The sequence below is a fragment of the Lutra lutra genome, chromosome 10, assembly GCF_902655055.1.
Source record: "Lutra lutra chromosome 10, mLutLut1.2, whole genome shotgun sequence".
Lineage (NCBI taxonomy): Eukaryota > Metazoa > Chordata > Mammalia > Carnivora > Mustelidae > Lutra > Lutra lutra.
The window spans coordinates 108,124,901-108,145,188 of record NC_062287.1 but is presented as its reverse complement, the minus strand read 5'-3'; the positions used below and the strand labels follow the sequence as shown (position 1 = coordinate 108,145,188).

The following is a 20,288-nucleotide window of genomic DNA, read 5'->3' as shown; positions in this document are numbered from 1 at the left end:
CCCCTCTCTCTCTCTCAAGTAAATAAATAAAATCTCTTAAAAAAACAAAAGTATACAATTCACTGGAGCTCAGTCAAAGAGCACGCGATTGTGATCTTGAGGTTGTGAGTTTGAGCCCCCATGTGAGATAACTTAAGTAAATTAAAAAAAAAAAAAAACCCTTGATACAATTCAGTAGTTTTAGTGTATTTGCACGACTGGACAATCCTCACTGCCATCTGATTTCAGAGTATTTTCGTCACTCCAAAAGAAACCCCATGTCCATTAGGAGCTGCCCTCTAGTCCCCCACCTTCCCCTGGCAAACACTAATCTAATTGGTCTCCTAGGTTTGTCTATTCTAGATGTGTCCTGTAAGTGGAATATGACGATGTTTGTGTCTGGCTTCTTCCACCTAGGGTATATTTTCAAGATTCATCCTCATTTAGGCACACATCAGTACTTCATTCCTTTTTATGGCTGAATAATATTCCATCACATTACCATATTTTGTTTATCCATTCATCAATTAATGGACATTAGATTGTTTCTACATTTTGGTTCTTACGAACAGTGTTGCTATGAATGATGTATATGGATCTTTTCCAGTGGACATATGTTTTCAATTCCCTTGGGTATATAAAGAAGAGTGAAATTTCTGGGTCATGTACGGTAACATTTTGAGGTCCTGCCAGACTGTTTCACAGTGTATGAGGGCTCCAATTTCGCCATATCCTCGCCAACACTTGTTATTGACTATCTTTTTGGTTTTAAAGAGCTATTATTTTTTAGCACCCTAGCCCCTGTGGCCCCCAGGATCTGGGGAGGGAGGAGCGTGCACTCTCCGATTTACCTTGAACCCCAAGGACTAGACCTTAGGACCCATGTGCCCCCATCAGTACACCCTCTCCCTGGGTGGAGATGCACTGGGGACGACCGTGAAGATAAACAAGGGTGGGAAACGGAAGAGACCGCTCAGCAGTTCCCGCACTTCGTCTGCCCCCAGACAGGAGATCCCGGGACACGCGGCCCTTTCCCGTCTGGCCCCGCCCTGAGACGTGGGCAGGAAGAGGCCCCGCCCCTTCCTGGGAGCCAACTCCGCCCAAACTCCTCCCCGAAAGGCGCGCCTTCTACTCGAGAGAGAAGGCAGACACCCCGAGGTTGGGGGGTGGGGGTGGGGACCCGTTTGGGAGGAGGGCGGGTAAGGCAGTGGCACCGGACCCTGGCGTCCTGTACGCGCAAGCTCAGCACTGCCTGCCTTCTCCGGGGCTTCCATTCATTCTGGGCCAAAAGGCAACTGCGGACCCCGTTCCCAAACTGTTGTAGTTTCGCGGACCGACTGTTGGGAGGAAGCCCATCTTCCAGTGAAGGGACCACTTGGCTGACAGCCCTAGGGATGGAGGCGAGAAGGGACAGAGTTGGACAGTTTTGGGCCTGGGAGCGTCTTGTCCTCTGACGAGGGTGTGGGGACCCTGAATGAAATTTTGATAGTCCCAGAGTGACCGTCCGGGTGCACAGAATAAGATTCTGGGGGGCGGAGGGCGAGGATCTAGAAGCCCCAGGATTAGGTGGGGTCCAGGTGCCCAGGATGACATTCTGGGAGGCGCAGAGTGTGGAGGCCCCAGCATTAACATGAGGTTGCCCAGGGTGGAATTCTAGGAGCCCAGATTAGGTTGGGTTCAGGTGCGCAGGATGACATACTGGGGTGCGCAAAGTGAGGGCCTAGGGGCTCCCGGATGAGTCTGGGGCCCTGGCATCAAGGCCATACCCCCAGGATGGGGAGCTAGGGGGACCCTGGCCCTGCGCCCGGAGGCGGCTCCGGGCAGCGCCGCGGGGGACCGGGTGGGGGCCTGCGGCTGGCCGGGGGCGGAGAAGCGGGGGGTCGGGGTCCCTCCCCCTGGCGCGGGCTCAGGAATCCGCCGAGGGGCGGGCGGAGGCGCCGGGGTGGGCCGCGCCGCGGCGGGCGGGCGGACGGGCGGGGGGCGCTTCCTGGGGCCGCGCGTCCAGGGAGCTGCGCCGTCCGCCCGTCCGTCTGTCCGCAGGCACTGCGGGAACCACCGAGCCGCCGGAGACGCGGGCCGCGGGGGCGTCGCGGGCTCAAGTGAGTGGCGGTCGGTGCGGGGAGGGCGCGAGCCGGAGTCTCGGCGGAGTCGGCGTCAGCGCAGAGCCGAGAGGCCCGCGCTCCTCGGCCCGCGCCACTGGGGGACTGGGCGGGGGCGGGGCGGCTCGGGACGGGTGGGCCCCGAATCCCGGCCTGCGGGAGGAGTGGGCCCTCGGCCCTGGGAAGCTCCGGGACCCCAAGCCCGGTCCCGAGCAGGAGGCGGCTGGGGCCGGGGTTCTGAGTTCTGGTAGGGGGAATGGGGGGGAGGTGCGTGGCAGAAGCGTCCTGACCCCCCCTTCCCCCACTACCCCTCCACCACCACCACCTCCCAGCCCCAGGATGCTCCCCTTCGCCTCCTGCCTCCCCGGGTCTCTACTGCTCTGGGCGCTGTTGCTGCTGCTTTTGGGGGCAGCGTCTCCCCAGGATTCGGAGGAGCCCGACAGCTACACGGTGGGGACAGTGGGGCCGCTGGCCTGGGATGGGCTGGGTAGGGACGCAGAGACCAGGATCCCGGGGTGGCTGCTGCGGGGGGAAGACTCTCCCCTCCCCTGCTTGGTGAAGCGGCTGAGGGCCATTGTTTGGAGCAGGCTGGGAGGGTGTCCAGGCTCAGGCCCTGATCCTGGACCCATCATTTGAAGGGGACTGGGGATGACTGCTGGTCATCTCTGGTCCCTTTGTAGGAATGCACAGATGGCTATGAGTGGGACCCTGACAGCCAGCACTGCCGGGGTGAGTGTGCTTGGGGGACTGACCCACTCCCAGGAACTGGGAAAGGGATTGGCACCTTAGTTCCAAGAACAGCATTGGGGAGCCCTGACCTGTCCTCTGCCCAGCTTCGCTTGGCAGAGGCCAGCTCTGATTCTCTGGGGGCCAGCTCAGCTAGGGGTGGAGAAGCCATGCAGGCCCCTCCCTCTCTGAGAAACCCAGGACACCCTGCCCCCACCCCTCAGTAGGCCGGAGAGCAACAGGGCACTGCCCAGAGACGCTGGGTCTTGGATACCTCTGACTACTCTCCTATCAAGCTTTGTCCCATCACGTCCTGGGAGGGCAGTGTCTGTGGGATGGGGGAAAAGAGGCCTGCACGTTACTCTTGGGCTGAGGCAGGGCCAGGGCTTTGGGGAGGAGTAGAGACCCTCTTAGGGACAAGAGTATGGGGGTGCCTATGTGAGCAAGCAGGCCTCGGGGAGGGGTCCTGAGCAGGCTACCTTAGCTGAGAGAGGAAAGGCTTTGCCTGGGCCACACAGCTTATAGAAGGCCGAGCTGGGCTCCTGCCTGCCACCCACTTCGCAGCCAGCCCGAGAGACTGGCTGTGCCCAGCAGGCGCCTTTCTGCAGATGTCAACGAGTGCCTGACCATCCCTGAGGCCTGCAAGGGGGAGATGAAATGCATCAACCACTATGGGGGCTACTTGTGCCTGCCCCGCTCAGCTGCCGTCATCAATGACCTGCATGGCGAGGGACCGCCACCACCAGTGCCTCCCGCTGAACACCCCAACCCCTGCCTACCAGGCTACGAACCTGACGAGCAAGAGCGCTGTGTGGGTGAGTGAGGATCTCCTTAGCTCCAGGGCTTTCAGTCCTCCCACCAGGCATCACTGCATCTTAAGGACTCAGACCACAGTTGCTCCCTTGCTTAAAGGCAGGGGCTAGCCGGATTGCCCTCCAGATCCTCACTTCGTGTGAGGTCTGCTGCCGGTGGTCCCAGCGCCTGTCCCACTGCTCCAGCCAGCACCTGGAGCCTCCTTCTCAGTTGCTGGAGACCCACTGCCAGAGCTCTCCTTCTCAGCTTCTGCCCCCTTCCCCTCTTCCTGATCTGGACCCCCATCCCCCGGCTGCCATGAGCCTTGGAGGAAGGCCCTGGAGTCAGCACTCCTGGGAGTCTGGGCAGGGTCCTCTCCTGGTGGCTCCCAGGCTGACGGACGGCCCCCGATCTGTGTCCTCCCGGTGAGGAGATGTCAGTCATGTTGGGTGGTGCATGGGCTCCTGGGCGGGGGCTGAGTGGTATCTCCTACAGACGTGGACGAGTGTGCCCAGGCCTTGCACGACTGCCGCCCCAGCCAGGATTGCCATAACCTGCCCGGCTCCTACCAGTGCACCTGCCCTGATGGCTACCGCAAGATTGGGCCTGAATGTGTGGGTGAGTCCGGAAAGAGCGTCTCTAGTCCCTGCCCCATGCCCTTGGCCCGGCTCTCACCCTTGCACCAGACCCCCTGTGCCGGCCCACCGTCAGGCTCGGCCCTCATCCCCTGCCACCTCTGCCTTCCCGTCACTGGTCACGGGACTGGGAGGGTCTGTGAGTGAGTACCCGCGACCAGTGCCCTCTGCCCCCTCCCCGACCTCCCTCCTAGATATAGACGAGTGCCGCTACCGCTACTGCCAGCACCGCTGCGTCAACCTGCCCGGCTCCTTCCGCTGCCAGTGCGAGCCAGGCTTCCAGCTGGGGCCCAACAACCGCTCCTGTGTAGGTGAGGCTGGGCCAGGCTAGGCTCCTCGGTCCCCGGGCGGGGCGGGACGGGGGCGCCGGAGCTCTCTTTCTGACCAGCCTGGGGAAAGTGGGCGCTCTGGGCAGCATTTTGGCTTCCACCCCTCCTGGTTTTTTGCCCCTGAACCCCCAGATGTGAACGAGTGTGACATGGGGGCTCCATGTGAGCAACGCTGCTTCAATTCCTATGGGACCTTCCTGTGTCGCTGCAACCAGGGCTATGAGCTACATCGGGACGGCTTCTCCTGCAATGGTGAGAGCTCCCCGCACCGTCCTCCATGGGGCTTCTCCAAGGGGCTCCCACGCCCCGTGTCGTGCTGTGTTTCTTTCCTGCCACACAGCCCTCCATTTGATGTCTCCCTGTCCCGTCCGTTCCGCACCCACATACCTCCTCTGTATTCTGTGCCTGGCTGATTGCCTGGTACCTGCACACCGGCCTATCAGAACTCCCAGCCTGGGGTGGGGTTGGGGGGAAGGCACGGGGTGGGAGGAACACGAGGGAGCACGGAAGCTCATTGGGGAGGCTGACAAAGGATGTGGGTGCTCCCCTCTTTGGGAGTCAAGTGGACGCGCATTCAAATTCTGGACTAGGGCCTGCCACTCTTTTGAGCCCATTTTTTTCTGTAAAGTGGATTGTCTTGAGGATGAGGCGGGACATAACAAGACAGGCTTCATCAGGCCCCAAGCCACAATGTTTTAAAGTGAACTAGCGTTTGTTGAGAACCTTCCCTGTGTGGCCCATTTCCCTTACATACTTGGCCTTGTTTAATCCTGCCAGCAATCCTATGATGAAAGTATGAGTTTTTCCTTCCTCGGCAAAACGAGGATGGTAGTGTCTCTCCCGAGGTTTGCGGGGAGGGTTGCTAAAAAAAAGTCGTAAGCATAAAGTCCTTTAATGAAGAGAAGTTAAGTGACTCGGCCAAGGTCACACAGCTAGGGTGAGGTGGCACCAGGGGTCCACTCTGGACTTCTCACTCCTTGTCAGCCAGTCAGGAACTCTGTTTATGTTATGTTTTGCTGCTGTACGGGCCCCACTGGTGCCTGGCTCGGTGCTAGGCCGCATGAGGGGACCCAGAACGGGACCCGTGGCTCCTGCCTGTGAGCTCGTGGTTGGTGGGAGGGGACTGTGTGCTTAGGCTGGTTGTGGGTTGCAGGAATTTGGCAAGTTACTGGAAACTGTAACAGGCTGGGCCCTCAAGGCACGTCTAGTCTAACCCACTCATTTTATTGACAGGGACTTTGAGGTTCCCCAGACTCGGTCAGGACTTAAAGCCAAGCCTCTAGATTCGCAGTGCTTCCATTCAGGACTGTCCGGCGGTGCTGGGGCAAAGAGCTCTGGGAGCTGGGCGGTCTGGGCAGAGCCTCCTTTGACTCCTCTGTCCCAGTACTGAGCTTTGAAGGTTTTGTCTCACCACCCCTCCATCTTTCCATACTGAGCCCAACACAGGGCCGGGCTCTCTGTATAAACCTTTGTGGGACTGAACTGGGAGGACTGCCCTTGGTCCAGAGCCCTCATCCACACTGTCCCTCAGATATCGATGAGTGCAGCTACTCCAGTTACCTCTGCCAGTACCGCTGTGTCAATGAACCTGGCCGCTTCTCCTGCCACTGCCCGCAGGGCTATCAGCTGCTGGCCACGCGCCTCTGCCAAGGTATGGGTGGCCCCAGTGGGGCGGGGAGGGTGGTATCAGGGGCTGGTGGCCTGACATCTAGGTTCCAGCCCCTTTTCCCCTGACACAGACATTGATGAGTGTGAGTCGGGCGCACACCAGTGCTCTGAGGCCCAAACCTGTGTCAACTTCCACGGGGGCTACCGCTGCGTGGACACCAACCGCTGCGTGGAGCCCTATGTCCAGGTGTCTGACAAGTGAGTCATCGCGATGCCAGACCCCCCCCCCCCCGCTTTGAAAACTGCAACTCCCAGAGGGCTCTGCGGCTGACGGGCCACCGTTTGGCCTGGCCAGTGCCTCAAGGGTCTATGGGAATTGTAGTCCTTCATGAGTAAACCAAGCAAACTGTTCTGACAAGAGTGGGAGGATCCTTTGGGGGATCCCTGTTTGTAGGGTGGGACCAGATTCGGGATATGGGCTGGGACCTCATTTGTGTCTCCATTTCGGGGTCTCTAGTCGCTGCCTCTGTCCGGCCTCCAACCCTCTGTGCCGTGAGCAGCCCTCCTCCATCGTGCATCGCTACATGAGCATCACCTCGGAGCGCAGTGTGCCCGCGGATGTGTTCCAGATCCAAGCGACCTCGGTCTACCCTGGCGCCTACAATGCCTTTCAGATCCGTGCAGGAAACTCGCAGGGGGACTTCTACATTAGGGTAAGGCTTTCCCCTAACTGCACCCATCAACTAACATGCATAATCCAAAACTGAATTCCAGGCAACCTTAAGTGAAAGAGTCCGCTATACCACCATGCCCCGCCTCTTCTCTCAAAACCCCGCCCCCTGGGGAGGTGGAATTTCTGTAGAAAGGTAGGGGTATTCTAAATTCCCTCGGTACAAACTACAGGTTGTTAAATGCAATTCTGACCAGGCACTTGGACACTGGGGTTTGAGTCCCTGCACTGGTTTCCGTATGTGACCTCAATTTCTTCACCCTTAGAACAAGGCACTGGCATGGGACATGCCATTGGGACAAGGCACATGCCTGTCCAGGTAACAGACACAGCAGAGTCTGGGGAAGGCAAGCAAATGGAGCTGGGCCTTGGAGAGAGAGGCAGCAGGGGTTGGTGTGGGGTCTGGGGTCCAAGAACCCAGCTGGCTGCTGGTGGAGCTGTTAGGAAGGAGGGGTCCAGGCCTGATTCACAATGAGAGGGATCCGAGGGTTTATCTGATATCAGTCCTTGTTTTCTCTTTCTGAAATTGGATGCTCTGAAGGGAAGTCTGCCTGCTCCAGGTCACCAAAGGCCCCATCACTCCCAAGAGTCTTTCTTCTGGCCTTGAAACATCAGTTGGCTTTGGTCAGACAAAAGAACTAGATGGAAAGTGTGGGAAGAGCACCAGTGGGAGATTTCTGAGGGCGGGAGCCTGGGTGCACCAGAGCCAAGATGTCATGGGTATCACAGAGTCGGATGGGAGCCTGAGATCACGGCCTGACTGGCTCTCTACTTCACAGCCATCTGCTTGTGGGTTCAAGATATGGGACAGGGAGGTGATGCCAGGACAGGGTCCTGGCGTGTAGGTTGACGTGATCTACGTGTCCCCCCCACCCACTGTGCCCTGCAGCAAATCAACAATGTCAGCGCCATGCTGGTCCTCGCCCGGCCTGTGACGGGCCCCCGGGAGTACGTGCTGGACCTCGAGATGGTCACCATGAACTCCCTCATGAGCTACCGGGCCAGTTCTGTACTGAGACTCACCGTCTTCGTGGGGGCCTACACTTTCTGAGGAGTGGGTGGGGGGACCCTCAGGGAGGGAGAGGCTTCCTGCAGCCGGAGAGCCTGGGGCTCAGGGATGTCTGTGCTCGCTGCAAGGGCAGATGCTGTTGTGAAGAGTAGAAAGAGAAAGGCAATAAAGGGAGAAAGAAGGAGTCCTGGTGGCTGAGGTGGGTGGGGAACATCATAGTGAACCCCGGATGGGGGAAGGGGCCCAGCTGTGGGAGGCGGGCCAGTCACCCAAAAATGGGGGGGATGTCTCTTTCAGGCTCAGGGGCCCCACAGAGAGGAGCTGGGAACTGCATCCCCAAGGCCAGGATTGGCCGACCATGCACATTAGAACCACTATGAGAAGGGAGGTAATAAGGCTGCAGACTTCAGGACCCAGCCCAGGAACTGGGGTTTGACTGGTTTGCAGGGGACCTGGGAAACCCCACTGTAGACAATGGAGGCCTTGGGTTTTAATCCCAGCTTGGCCTCAAACTATCAATTTGGCTAAACCCTGGTAGCTTCGGGTGCCTCAGTTTTCCAATCCATAAAATGAGGCAGTTAGACCATGAGCACTTTCCAGACATTTCTTTTCCAAAATACAGAACCTGTTACTGAAGGAAATGTTATTTGATCGGGGAACTCTGATGACATAAACTAGATTCAAAGTTGCAACGCCTCACTGACTCCATCTCCCTGGTAGTCTCAATGCTCCCCCAGGGAACCCCAGGGTCCCGAGGAGCTCAGTTTAAAAACCAGTGGACCTGCTGGTCTCCCCAGTTCCTGCCTGGATACCTCACAAGGCCCGTGGGGCCCAGCATCATCCCCATAAATACAGAAAGCTGCAAATACTTATATTTTTATTGTGGCCAAATAGATTCGGATTAAAAAGCTGGCTAGCCTGTGAAGGTGGGGGGTGGGGGTGTGTGGGCAGGCAGAGTCGGCCCTCGTGGCATAGCTCAGGTCAGGGGGCCGTAGCAGCAGTAGAGCTGGGACAAGGTCCTGCTCAGAGCGGGCCCCAGATTCCTGCACAAAGAGGCAGGGGAGGGTCAGGCCATGGGCCAGAGCACCCCAGCCCTAACCCCTCCCCCCGGTTCTTTTCCTTGCTGTCACCTCTGCAGTTGGCCACACTTGATGGTGCTCAGCAGCATCTCCTGTTCCTTGGGGGTGGCACAGGCGTCATAGGCGGCCAGTAGGCTGGGGGTGGGGTGGGGTGTTTGAGTTTCTAAAGCTTGACAATAGGGGATAGCTGGCCTGCTCCGGGCGGCTAGGCCACCATCGTGGGAGTCAGACAGAAGGAGTCAGGACTGTTGCCATACTTCCTGAGTCTGGCATTCAAGGCCCTCTTCCATCCAGCTCACCCTCCCTTCATGGAGCTGCAATGTTCTCACTTGACCCCATCTTTATGGCCCAACCCCCTCCTCTAGAAGCCGCCTCTGCTGCACCCGGCGGAAGGTCTCCATCCCTCCTGGACCCTCCCCTAGGTGCCTGAGATACCATCTGGTCCTAGCGGGCTCGGTCTGCCTTACTATCTGGTCTCTGGGAACTCAGTCGGGTCTGTCCATCTCTGGGTCTGTCCAGCCCTGGCACAGCCAGACCCCACCACAAGGCACTGGTAGAGCCAGGTAGGGTAGGGGCAGAGGACCCCTGCCCCCCAAGAGCTCTGCGGGGGCCTACCTGGCAGGGGTGCTGTACTTGTCTACTATGGCTGCTGCCTTCTCCCCACTCACTCCGCGCACCTGCATCAGCTGCCGGGCGAAGACCTCGCGCACGGACTGGGCCTAGGAGTGGGGAGGACAGGGTCAGGAGTGGCCCAGGGTTGGGCCACATGAGGAGGAGTGGGCCGAGGCAGTACCTTGTTCTTGATGGCACCTGCGTTGAAGTCACTGAAGGTGAGGAGTGAGCACAGAGGATTTGGGGAGGGCCCCGGCCTTGATTCAGAGGCCTCGGAGGCTCCCCAGGGGCGACTGCTGAGGGTACGGCCCTGAGGGGAGAGGAAATTGAGGCCCGGACAGAGCTCTAGGGGACCACCCCCGGCCAGTCCTTGCCCAATCCTAGGCCTCAATGGGCCAGCCCAAACACCAGGCATCTTGCTCATTTTATTTCCTCAGGGGAGCCCAGGGACTGGGGGGGGGGGGGGGGACAGGGACAGGGGCACCCGCTCACCTGGTACAGTCTCTGGAGGCCCCGTGTCAACAGGGCCAGGTAGGCAGCGGACTCCTTGAGGTCTGCTGTGCGCTTCACAAAGAAGCCATCGATGACCTGGGAGAGAGGAGCCCACCCAGGAGAGGAAGGGGCTTCCTGGCTGGAGCCGTGGACTATGGGGTCCCAGCCAGCCTGGCCTGGCCCTCCGGGCTCACCTGAGTGTTGGTGACAGCCTGCAGCAGAGTGCTCTCAGGAAGGCTGAGGTGGTCTGCTGAGCCGTGCTCCTCTACCAGGTACACTCGGTGGCCCAGGCCACAGCGCTTTAACCGGAACTGGGGAGGGACACAAGGTCGGGGGGGGTCAGGTTCCAGCTGTCAATCGTGTCACACTCAAAATCGTCACCAGTCCACCTCTTCATCTTCCCTAGCTTTTCTGCCTGTCTTGGGGCCTCCACCTTTGCTCACACTGTTACCATTGTCGGGAAGAGCCTCCCATCATCTCTGAATGACGGGCGTTCTCCCACGCACTCGGCCCACACATGGCCTCTCTGTGCGACCAGCCCAGCAGCCAGTACCCAGACTGAGCCGCTTTGCTTCCACTCCTGGGGGTCTGGGTCTTGTTTATCCTGGACCGTGGGCACTGGCCGCCCAAGGGCTCTGGAATATGTTCCTCAGTCCAGCCCAGTCACCCTGCGCACCTACTGTGCGCCCACAGGGGCCCGAGAGCTCTGATCTTGGAGCTGGCTGGGTGCAGCTTTAATGGGGGTATGGGTATGGGAGCTCTGCCTTGAAGCCAAACACCCCCGGGCTTCAGAGGGGCCCTAGAGCCGATAGGGAATGGGGGGCATGGCGAGGCCATTCTAGGAACCTTCTGCTCACGGAAGCGGCCATCTATGATGCTGCTACACAGGTCATCCAGCCGCTTGCGTTCCACGATGTGGTCCAGGACGAGCTCCCCAGGTCTTGCTGCCAGGAGACCAAGAAGGGTTCTGTTGGCTCCTATCCCCACACCCCCCAGCCCCCCAGGGCCCTGCCTCAGATAACTGCCCTTCGGTCCACACCCCTACCTGGGTCTCTGGCCTGGTCTCTTGAGCCACCCACACGAAGTCCCCGACATGCAGCTTGCGCACCATGTGGGGCACATGCAGACGCTGGAGCTCGAGAAGCAGCTCTGGCCTGTGCCCCGCCCTGGAGTTGTGAGACAGGCGGCCTAGATTAGGGCAGGCCCCTGCCACCCACCCCCCCAGCATCGCCTCCTTTGCTCCTCCGCCCCCAGCCCCCTCACCTCTTGGCTTCGCCGGTGTCCACACACAACAGCACCCTGTACTCTCCAGGCTCAAGCTCCAGGGGCGGCTGCTGGACACTCCCTTCACTGGCACCACTACAAGGGGGAGGGGGGCGTCGGCGTGTCTGAGACCAGGACACCGGAGCCAGGCAGCCCACCCACACTGCCGCCCCCTGCAACCCAAGTGGGTGCGGCAGCTCAGCTGGAGATGATGGAGAGAGGGCTGGCTTTGTTTCTGGGAGACCTCTGCCCCACCCCACCCCCCGACCCATGGCCCCCCTCTCCCTCCTCCTCACAGTTTAGCAGAGGCCGCTCCTGGCACTTCTGGCTCCTCCCCAGGGGGCTCCTCTGGCCTGATATCTATGTCCAGTGAGCTCAGGCCCTCTGACTCAGCCAGCTTCTGAGCGAGCTCCAGACCCTCCGCCGTCAGCGAGTACCTGATGAACACAGATCTCCCTTCTTCACTCACACCTGGCACGCCCTCCTGCGTGGCCCCAAACAAGTCACCCGCGGGCTGTGTTCTCCTTCCTCAGATAGCCTTCTTGGGACCTGCCCAGGGACATGTCTCGGTCTGCAACAAGCACATCTCGGACACCCTGTCCCTCCTCTCCAGAGTGCTGCTCTTGCGTCTCTCCCCCACTAAATTCTAAGACGTGTCCAAATGCTGGGTCCTCAGCAAAGGCATTCTGCTCTTCCAGTAAAACCTGTGGACCTCTCCTTCCCCCCGCCTAGTGCCTGGTCTCTCGGGTCCTCTTGGTACTCCCACGATATAGGCTCCTGCAAGTAAGGTCCTCCTTTCCCACACCCAACTCAACAGCACAAGGCCTGCAATTTGCTGGGTGACGGCAGGGCCCCACTCAGAACGTCATGCCTGTTCTCCCCCCAATGCCCAACACACACCTCCTGTCTCCCCCTGTAGTTGACCCCACCTGGCTGGCCGGTGTGACCTGAGAACGAGGTTTCTGTGCAGGAGGGAGCGGAGGGCTGGCCAGGGTCGAGTACTCCCAGGGGCCACCTGTCCATAGGGGAAGAGAGACCCTTAGAAAAGCTCCTGGTGGTACCATAAGTCCAACTCTCTGGGCTCCAAGCCACCACCTGCTCCCAAGAAGGGAAATCCCTGGTGGGTTTAGGGTCTGACCCGCCACCACTCGGCTCCATCCTTTCCCTGCTCAGGGCTCACCCTGGGGGCTTTCTGGGCACACCCCTGCAGCAGGTCCTCCTTGGCTAGGAAGCCGTGGCCACTAGGATTCTGTAACCAAGGCAGAAATGTAACTCAGATAGGGTCAGTGCTAGGGCTGACCTCCTCCAGGAGCCTCAGGCCCCAGTGCCTGGGTGCTCCTGCCTCCCGGGCTGGCCACGGGCTCACCAGGTGCTCCCTGTAGAGCAGCAGCAGGATCCCTCGGGCACCTGAGTGCCGAGCCGGCCAGTAGCTGCCTGAGCCCCCTGCTTCGGGCTGGGCTGGAAGCTGAAAGAATCACCGTGGCTTTGAACATGGAAACCGATCAGCCATTGTGGACTGAATCCCTGGCAGGGCCGAGGTTCAGGTCCTGTCTCAGCAGGCTACACAGCCCCGAGTGAGTCCGCCAGCCGCCCCGCAGTTTCCCTGTCTGGAAATTGGGTCAGATGATGGTACGACTTGTAAGGCTGGGATGAGATGGTGGGAAGGCTGGGGGGGGTGGGCGTGGGGTGAGGGGTGTAATCCGCCTGGCCCAGCCCCAGTTTTACCATTGGTTGGGGAACAGAGGTGGTAAGGCAAGAAAAGCCAATAATAGCAATTGTCATGACTTACTGGGCTTGGCCTAAATAGTCTGATTCTGGAACTCTCACCTGACTCTATTATCGTTCAGTATCTCTATCTACAGAGAAGAGAACTAAGCACCAGAGTAAGTCATTTGCCCAAGGCCAGGCATCACTGGTGGCAGAAGTGGACCCAGGCCTGAGGTTCCCCCAGCCAGAAAATCTTACTCCTGGTGCTCCCACTTTCCTTTTCACTCCCCTTGCCCACGTCTCACTGGCATGGAAGCATCCTGGACTGTGGCAAAAGGTCCTTCCTGGGCTGGACTCTTCCCTCCAGATGAAGTTGGGGCATGGTCACCTGTGGCAACGGAAGAGAGTCAATGCCATGGAACCCAGCAGGAGGGAAGGTCTGGGACACTGCCAGCTCATGTAGTAGGCGAGAGGGGTGAGGTTCTGCTAGCCAGCCACTAACCTGAGGTCAAACAGCAACTTGGACATGAGTGGGGAACCTGAAGCTAACCCAGGTGATTACGGAGGCTACGCCTCGGGGGAGGCTCAGGGGACCACCGACCCTGACTCTAGCGCTCACCGCCTGATGCTTCGTGCTGCTGCAGCCGCTGGTCCAGCATATGGCAGAGTCTGTCTCCGAAGTGCTGTAGGATCTTAGCTTCCTTGCCGCTGCGCAGAGGCAGTGGGTACCGCCGGAGGGAGCGCAGCGCCTGGAGGGGGCAGGGGTACCGTACCAGGTCAGGGCGGGCCTGGCTGTCTGGCTCCGCCCGACCTGCCCGCACCTGTCCACCTCGAGCCCGGACGCACCTTCTGAAACACGAATTGCGTGCGGCGGCCCCTACTGGCTGCCTCGTCCCGCCATTCGGTTAGCCAGCGTACGAAGAGCGGGTTGGGGCAAACCGGCAGCGGGCGTTTCCGGCCCAGGCGGACCGGCGCTGCCATGAGCCTCAGGGAGGGTCCTCTGGCGCCTCGCGCCGACCCGACTGGGACGCCGCCAGTTCTGAAGACGGGATTCGAACACCTGACTCGGGAGGGTGAGGGTGGGACCTCTCCAATCACGTGGGCCACGCAGTGCACTAACTAGAGAAGAGCCTCCGGCTGCCCTCCCCGCCCCCGCACTACTCTAAGCGGTTGGTGCGGAGCGCTTTCTCTGCGGCCTTTCACCCTCTCGCCCCTCCCGTCCCAAACCAGTCAAAAGGACGGGCCCCACCCATACCCTCCCGCCCCCAGCCTTGTCCCGCCCCTTCCTCCCAACCCAGTTCCGAGAGCTGGGGTGGCGGGGTGGGGGTGGGGGGGGGGTGTCCTCTTTGTGCGAAGACAGAAAGGCCGACAGCGCCTCGGTGTGGCTGGGAGGGCTGGCTGGGGGTGGTGAACCTGAGGCTGTCAGTTTCAGTCTCACCTTTGCCGGGGATGCTGGAGAGGGACTGAGCTTCTGAAAAGCCCAAGAGGTGGGGGCCGGGGCGGGGTGCAAATGAGTGCAGGTATATTTATAGGACGGACATCTAGAAAGCAGTACTGGGGATGAAGATACAAAGGTAATGTAGGAGGAGCTAAGGACCCTCCGAAGAAAACGAGATCCCCAGCTGGGGTGGGGGGAGCGAGGCGTGGAGATCTAGCAGTGGAGGAGGAGAGCGAAGTCGGGGATATTCAGGGAAAGCCAAAGCTAGGAGGACGGAGGGGAACAGAGGACAAGTAGAAGGGGGACATATAGGAGGTGCTGGGCCTCACGGTGGGGGGAGGGGGCGGCCTGAGATAGGTACGTGGTTAGATTCAAGGGAGCAGACTGGAGGTAGAGCCAGAACAAAGGTTGAAAGGGAGAACACATAGTCATTTTTGTGACTTATTGGAGGGGGGAGACCCTCAAGGAGGTTTAGGTTTAGGATTATGCAGAAGGGTCCCAAGTTGAGGGACAGGTACGGCTCGAGGATCTCTCCAGGGAGTTAAGTTCTCCCCCAGCTGTTTTACGGAAGTCGCGAGGAGCTGGGGTCGGGCCTTCGAGGAGTGGAGAGGCGGGCACCACAGCCCCAGGCCCGCCCCTTCAGACTCCGCCCAACCGCGAACCCGGCTCCCCCTACCCTCCCAGCCAGCTCCGAACTCTCGCCTCCCTCCCGAGGCTGCCTTATAAGGAGCCTCCGTCGCGCGTTCGAGTTGGCCCCACCCCCTCGAGTCTCTTGTCCTAATAAGGACATCTAGGGCATCCCGTGGCTAGGGGCGGGCGGGAGCACGTCTCCAGGGTAACTCCGAAGTCTCTCTCCCCCTTCTCGTTACTCTTGGAAACTCCGAGGCTTGAAAAAAGTGGAGACAGTCTCCTTTTCTTGCAGGGTCGCTTACCGGGCTGGAGATCCGGCGGCGGCCTCCACCTGGGGCTCCCGGGAACTCGGTTGGTGGGCGGTGCAGCGGGATGTCCCTGACTACAATCCCCGGCATGCCCTGCGAGGTGCTCCACTCCCGGTCTTGAAGACCAGGCTTCCAGCTCTTCATTAACACTCTTTATTCTGCTGATGGGATCAATACCCTTAGTTCCCTTGTTTGCCACTCTGTAGTCTTTCTGCAGAGCCTAAGACTAAGGCCTAAGGTCGTCGTTCGAGGCCAACGAAAACTTCCCGTAGTCCCCACCCGTTTCTTTTTTTGAAACTCAGGCTAACACAGAGCTGTGTCTTAATTTTTCCGGGTTTTAAATTAACTGTATACCTGGCTTACCACGCGAGAACGTGATTCAAATCTGGTTTAATATATATGTTTTCTTTTCACTCTCTCTAGTAAAAGGCACACGATCTTTGAATTGATCGCACGACCCCCTGCCCTTCTCCCTTTGTTTCGTGAACTTGCCAGACGTCTTTAAAACAAGGACAAAGCTCTATTTTCAAAGACTTCCTTGTAGCCTTTCTCTTGTGTGTTTTCTCTTATTCTAATTTTCTTTAAGTTGCATATGGCCTTTTCTCAGGAGACGAGTGGGTTTGTATATAAAAGGTGCATACGAAGGTTGAAGACGCTTTGAACTTGGGATTCTCCTTGCTCTATCTAGGACAGGATTCCAGGCCAATAAACAGTTGCTTCAATTCAGAAATTTTCAGACCATAACCTGACCAAGATGGATTTCAGACCAAGATAGATTTTAGGAAACAGTTCCGCCGCGGGTGACCAGCGGCGGGGTCGAGAGCTCATTTTCGGGTCACATTACCTAGCGCGGAGAGCCTTTGCTCAGCGGAGCGTTTCCTGGAAAATTCGACCAATGGGCGCGCGCTCTCCGTGCCATAACCACAGTCCCTCTCCGCTGTCTCGGACTACGTTTCCCAGCATGTAATGTGGCGCTGGGAGGCCGGCTGGCGAAAAAGACTCTGTTACCCAGTGAGCCCGGGGACGGCGCAGGACCCTCGGACTTCATTTCCCGTCGGCCCGTGGGGGGAGCGCCGGAAGCCCGCCCCGCCCCTCATTGTGCGGCTCGTACTAAACGGAAGGGGCCGGGAGAGGCCGCGTTCAGTCGGATCCCGGCAGCAGCTGCAGCGGCTCTCACCTCTCCTGACTCTCCTTGCTATCTCCTTTTCGCTTCCGGAAACATGGTGAGCAGCAGGCCATGGCGACTGAGGGGAGGCGGCTGCGAATCGGTCGTCCACGCGCGGGGGAGGGAACGGTGGAGCGACGTCGGCACCCCCTCCCCCAGCGCCCCGGGCGGGATGAGGGTCTCGGGCTGAGGGGCGGGCGGTGTTGGGACGCGCGTGCGCGCCCGCGGACGCTGGGGAGGGCTGGCTCGGCCGTCGCTCGCGCGCCCCCTGGACTCCCTTCCCCTCCCCCACCGCGCTGCTGCGCCCGCGCGGACACCGGCTGTGGGGGAGGGGGTCCGCGGCGCGCGCGCGCCCGCCCCTCGCGGAGCAGCCGCTGGCGCGCGCTGAACCAAATCGATTCACGGGGGCGCGCGTTCGACGGGAGCACGCGACGTCGGAACCTGGCCCGGGGGCGGCGAAGGAAAAGCGCGCGAGCGGCCTCGGCGCGCGCGCCCCACCCAAGGGCTGTTCCTGTCTCCGCGTCACCCTCCCTCGGCTGGCGGGTCTGTAGAGAGCAGGTGGCAGGGACGTCTGCGCCCAGGAGGGGCGGGGGCGGAGGGCCAAGGGGATGCGGGGGCGGAGGGGTCCGGGTGCTGACGCTGGGGATTAGGGGCTTGCATCGCGCGACCCGGAGCCACGGGTTTGCACCGCGGAGATCACGGCCCTGCGAGGGAGCCCACAAAGCCATCTGGGTTCTCCGCTCTGTACATCCGGCAGAGGCTGGAACGGCACGGTCCGCCGGCGCGTGCGCACACGCTCAGGCCCCGCCGCCGGGCCCGAAGCCCTGGACAAGCGGGGCCTTCGGCTTTCCCGGATGGGGCCTGAGGGTGGAGCCGAGTTTAGGGAAGTGACCCAGGCAGGCACCGCCCGGAAACCACCCCGCCCCCTGTGTTCGGCCCCAGGGCTACGAGAACTGAAGGTTGTGTAACTTGTCCAGGCTGCGGCCGGCTGCGGAGGGGGCTGATAGGCCGGTCGGAAAAGGCGATTCCTCGGGGTTGAGGCCCTGGGGGTGCTCCTGCCTTCGGGTACTGCTTTCTCCTGGAGGGGGCCTGGCCGGGCAAGCGCTTTTCCCCGCCTATTCCGGAAGCGGCTGGTCACGTGGCCGGCTTCCTCTGCAGTTCCGGGCGCGGGGGGCGCCGCAGATTTCACTGTGGGCAGTAGCCCCCCTCCAGGCTAGGGTGCCCTCCTCCAACACGACCCTGAGTAGACGTTTAAAGAGCTCTCGAGGACCGCGGTATTTGGTTTTGACCTGCTAACTTATGTCAGCGGTCTTCGGGTCCTACATTTTCCTCGGAGGACGGGGAGTTAATGCGTTAGGGTTTTAATTAGGGACTGTGATTCTTGCTTTGGTTGAAGATGATTCCAGCAAAGAGGATGGTTTGTGAACAACTGCACTGACTAGTTCTGATGGACTTAACGAGAACTGTTAAACTCCTTGGTGTCCTGTCTACCATTGTTGGGTCCTCGTTCTCCCTCTAGAAGAGGTGGCTCTAACCTGGGTGCCTGGGTCTCCCTTTCCTATCTGTGAAGTTTTGAGTCAGCACTATTATCCAGAAGCTGAGATGGAGTACTGTGAGTAAGAAAGGAGCCTGTGGATTCTTTTAATTCTGGGCTGACGTCAAAGCCAAGGTTCTGCTTCTTACAGGTTCTCGGTTTCTGGACTGTAAGATGTTGGGTGAGGAGGAATGATGTTGAATTAGATGATAAGAGGTTTCCTGTATGGCTGCCGTTCTGGGGTTGTGTCTCATTTGGTCCTTGGATGGTGGCTTTGTGGGGTGGCAAAATGTTGACACTTGTCTTGGGAAGGAGTAATGATCTCTTGGTTGAGGATTTGTTGGCATCCGAGATGGATCTCTTAAGATTGCAGAGGAGATCTTAAGATCTTTTTAGGGGGAGTCCCAAAGTCTTTCCTTTTTTTTTTTTTTTTTTTTTTAAGATTTTATTTATTTACTTGACAGAGATCACAAGTAGGCAGAGAGGCAGGTAGAGAGAGAGGAAGGGAAGCAGGCTCCGGGCTGACCAGGAAGCAGGATGCGGGGGCTCCATCCCAGGACCCTGGGATCATGACCTGAGCTGAAGGCAGAGGCTTTAACCCACTGAGCCACCCAGGTGCCCCCCAAAGTCTTTCCTTTCTGAAGTATGTGGCTCGTCCCCTAGGCCTCCGGCGTGGCGGTCTCCGATGGTGTCATCAAAGTGTTCAATGACATGAAGGTGCGCAAGTCCTCGACACCAGAGGAGGTGAAGAAGCGCAAGAAGGCAGTGCTTTTCTGCCTGAGTGAGGACAAGAAGAACATCATCTTGGAGGAGGGCAAGGAGATCCTGGTGGGTGATGTGGGCCAGACTGTAGACGACCCCTACGCCACCTTTGTCAAGATGCTGCCAGACAAGGACTGCCGCTATGCCCTCTACGACGCAACCTATGAGACCAAGGAGAGCAAGAAGGAGGACCTGGTGTTTATCTTCTGGTGAGCTTCCCTGCGGGCGCTTCTTTCTGTGGCCTCCCTAGCTCTGCCTCACCCTGCTTTCTCAGCATGGGACCTCTGTGTGTTTGGCGGGGAGGACGTTGTAACAAACACTCGTCAGTAGGGAACTTGAGCAAAGCCCGAGTGCTTGAAGTCCTCTCTCACTTGAGGGCACTTCCAGACTTGGAGAGAGAAGTTTGTTGCATATTCTCTGTCATTTCCCTCCAGGGCACCTGAGTCTGCACCCCTCAAGAGCAAAATGATTTATGCCAGCTCCAAGGATGCCATCAAGAAAAAGCTGACGGGTAAGGGCCAGCATGGATGCCCCGTACCTTTTCATTCAGGCTTTGGCTGCAGAGCAGGGTGAAAGGCATGGTATATGAGATGCCTCCCCCCTCCTCTTCCCTGCCTGCTGGAAGGTAACCTTGTCCCTTCCATCTGTTCTGATTGGCTCCTTCCCAGCCCCAACTTCCCCTCCCCCAACGCATCCTGCTCACAGATGCTCCCTTTCTTCCTCACAGGGATCAAACATGAATTACAAGCAAACTGCTACGAGGAGGTCAAGGACCGCTGCACCCTGGCAGAGAAACTGGGGGGCAGTGCCGTCATCTCCCTGGAGGGCAAGCCTTTGTGAGCCCCCTCCAGCCCCCTGCCTGGAGCATCTGGCAGCCCCAGACCCTGCCCATGGGGGTTGCAGGCTGCCCCCTTCCTGCCAGACCGGAGGGGCTGGGGGGATCCCAGCAGGGGGAGGGCAATCCCTTCACCCCAGTTGCCAAACAGCCCCCCTCACCCCCTGGACCTTCCTCTTCCCTCTATCCCTGACGGTTCTGGCCTTCCCAAACCGCTTCTGATCTTCTGATTCCTCTTGGGTTGAAGCAGACCAAGTTCCCCCCAGGCACCCCAGTTTGGGGGGTCCTGTATTTTTTTTAACGACACCCCAATTCCCCACCTGTTCCTCCCTTTTCCCATGCTGCCAACTTCTAACCGCAATAGTGACTCCGTGCTTGTTTGTTTAGTTCTGTGTATAAATGGAATGTTGTGGAGATGACCCCTCCTTGCGCCGCCTGGTTCCCCTCCCCTTTTCCCCTGGTCTTGGCCACCCGTGGAAGCAGGACCAGTAAGGGACCTTCAATTAAAAAAAAAACCAACACACACACAACAATAAAAAGGCTCACTAATGGGATG

At 59.1% G+C, this 20,288-nt stretch overlaps 3 protein-coding genes across 4 annotated transcripts; 2 read left to right on the top strand and 1 right to left on the bottom strand.

Moving 5' to 3' along the window:
* The first annotated feature begins 1,917 nt into the window (after positions 1 to 1,917).
* Positions 1,918 to 8,596, top strand: EFEMP2 (EGF containing fibulin extracellular matrix protein 2). The gene is made up of 11 exons (XM_047692316.1): positions 1,918 to 2,078; positions 2,411 to 2,528; positions 2,759 to 2,807; positions 3,413 to 3,619; positions 4,092 to 4,214; positions 4,426 to 4,542; positions 4,693 to 4,812; positions 6,092 to 6,211; positions 6,300 to 6,426; positions 6,686 to 6,881; positions 7,788 to 8,596. The coding sequence occupies exons 2-11, from the start codon at positions 2,418 to 2,420 to the stop codon at positions 7,947 to 7,949; spliced, it is 1,332 nt and encodes a 443-aa protein (XP_047548272.1). The 5' UTR covers positions 1,918 to 2,078; positions 2,411 to 2,417; the 3' UTR covers positions 7,950 to 8,596.
* Positions 8,597 to 8,767: 171 nt separating this feature from the next.
* On the bottom strand, positions 8,768 to 14,614 carry MUS81 (MUS81 structure-specific endonuclease subunit). The gene is made up of 17 exons (XM_047692328.1): positions 14,499 to 14,614; positions 13,907 to 14,099; positions 13,680 to 13,809; positions 13,366 to 13,448; positions 12,720 to 12,818; positions 12,534 to 12,602; positions 12,283 to 12,368; positions 11,650 to 11,790; positions 11,354 to 11,449; positions 11,128 to 11,256; positions 10,937 to 11,030; positions 10,285 to 10,401; positions 10,091 to 10,186; positions 9,780 to 9,908; positions 9,602 to 9,705; positions 9,038 to 9,121; positions 8,768 to 8,950 (listed from the first exon to the last, which is right to left on the bottom strand). The coding sequence occupies exons 2-17, from the start codon at positions 14,039 to 14,041 to the stop codon at positions 8,884 to 8,886; spliced, it is 1,659 nt and encodes a 552-aa protein (XP_047548284.1). The 5' UTR covers positions 14,042 to 14,099; positions 14,499 to 14,614; the 3' UTR covers positions 8,768 to 8,883.
* Positions 14,606 to 20,286, top strand: CFL1 (cofilin 1). Of its 2 annotated transcripts, XM_047692318.1 has the most exons (5): positions 14,606 to 14,634; positions 16,449 to 16,659; positions 18,799 to 19,106; positions 19,332 to 19,408; positions 19,625 to 20,286. In XM_047692318.1, exons 1-5 carry the CDS (start codon positions 14,621 to 14,623, stop codon positions 19,735 to 19,737), a joined length of 723 nt encoding a protein of 240 aa, XP_047548274.1. In that variant the 5' UTR covers positions 14,606 to 14,620; the 3' UTR covers positions 19,738 to 20,286. The 2 variants fall into 2 exon arrangements, with proteins under 2 accessions (XP_047548274.1, XP_047548273.1); XM_047692317.1 differs by lacking the exons at positions 14,606 to 14,634; positions 16,449 to 16,659 and adding an exon at positions 16,668 to 17,144.
* Positions 20,287 to 20,288: the final 2 nt, after the last annotated feature.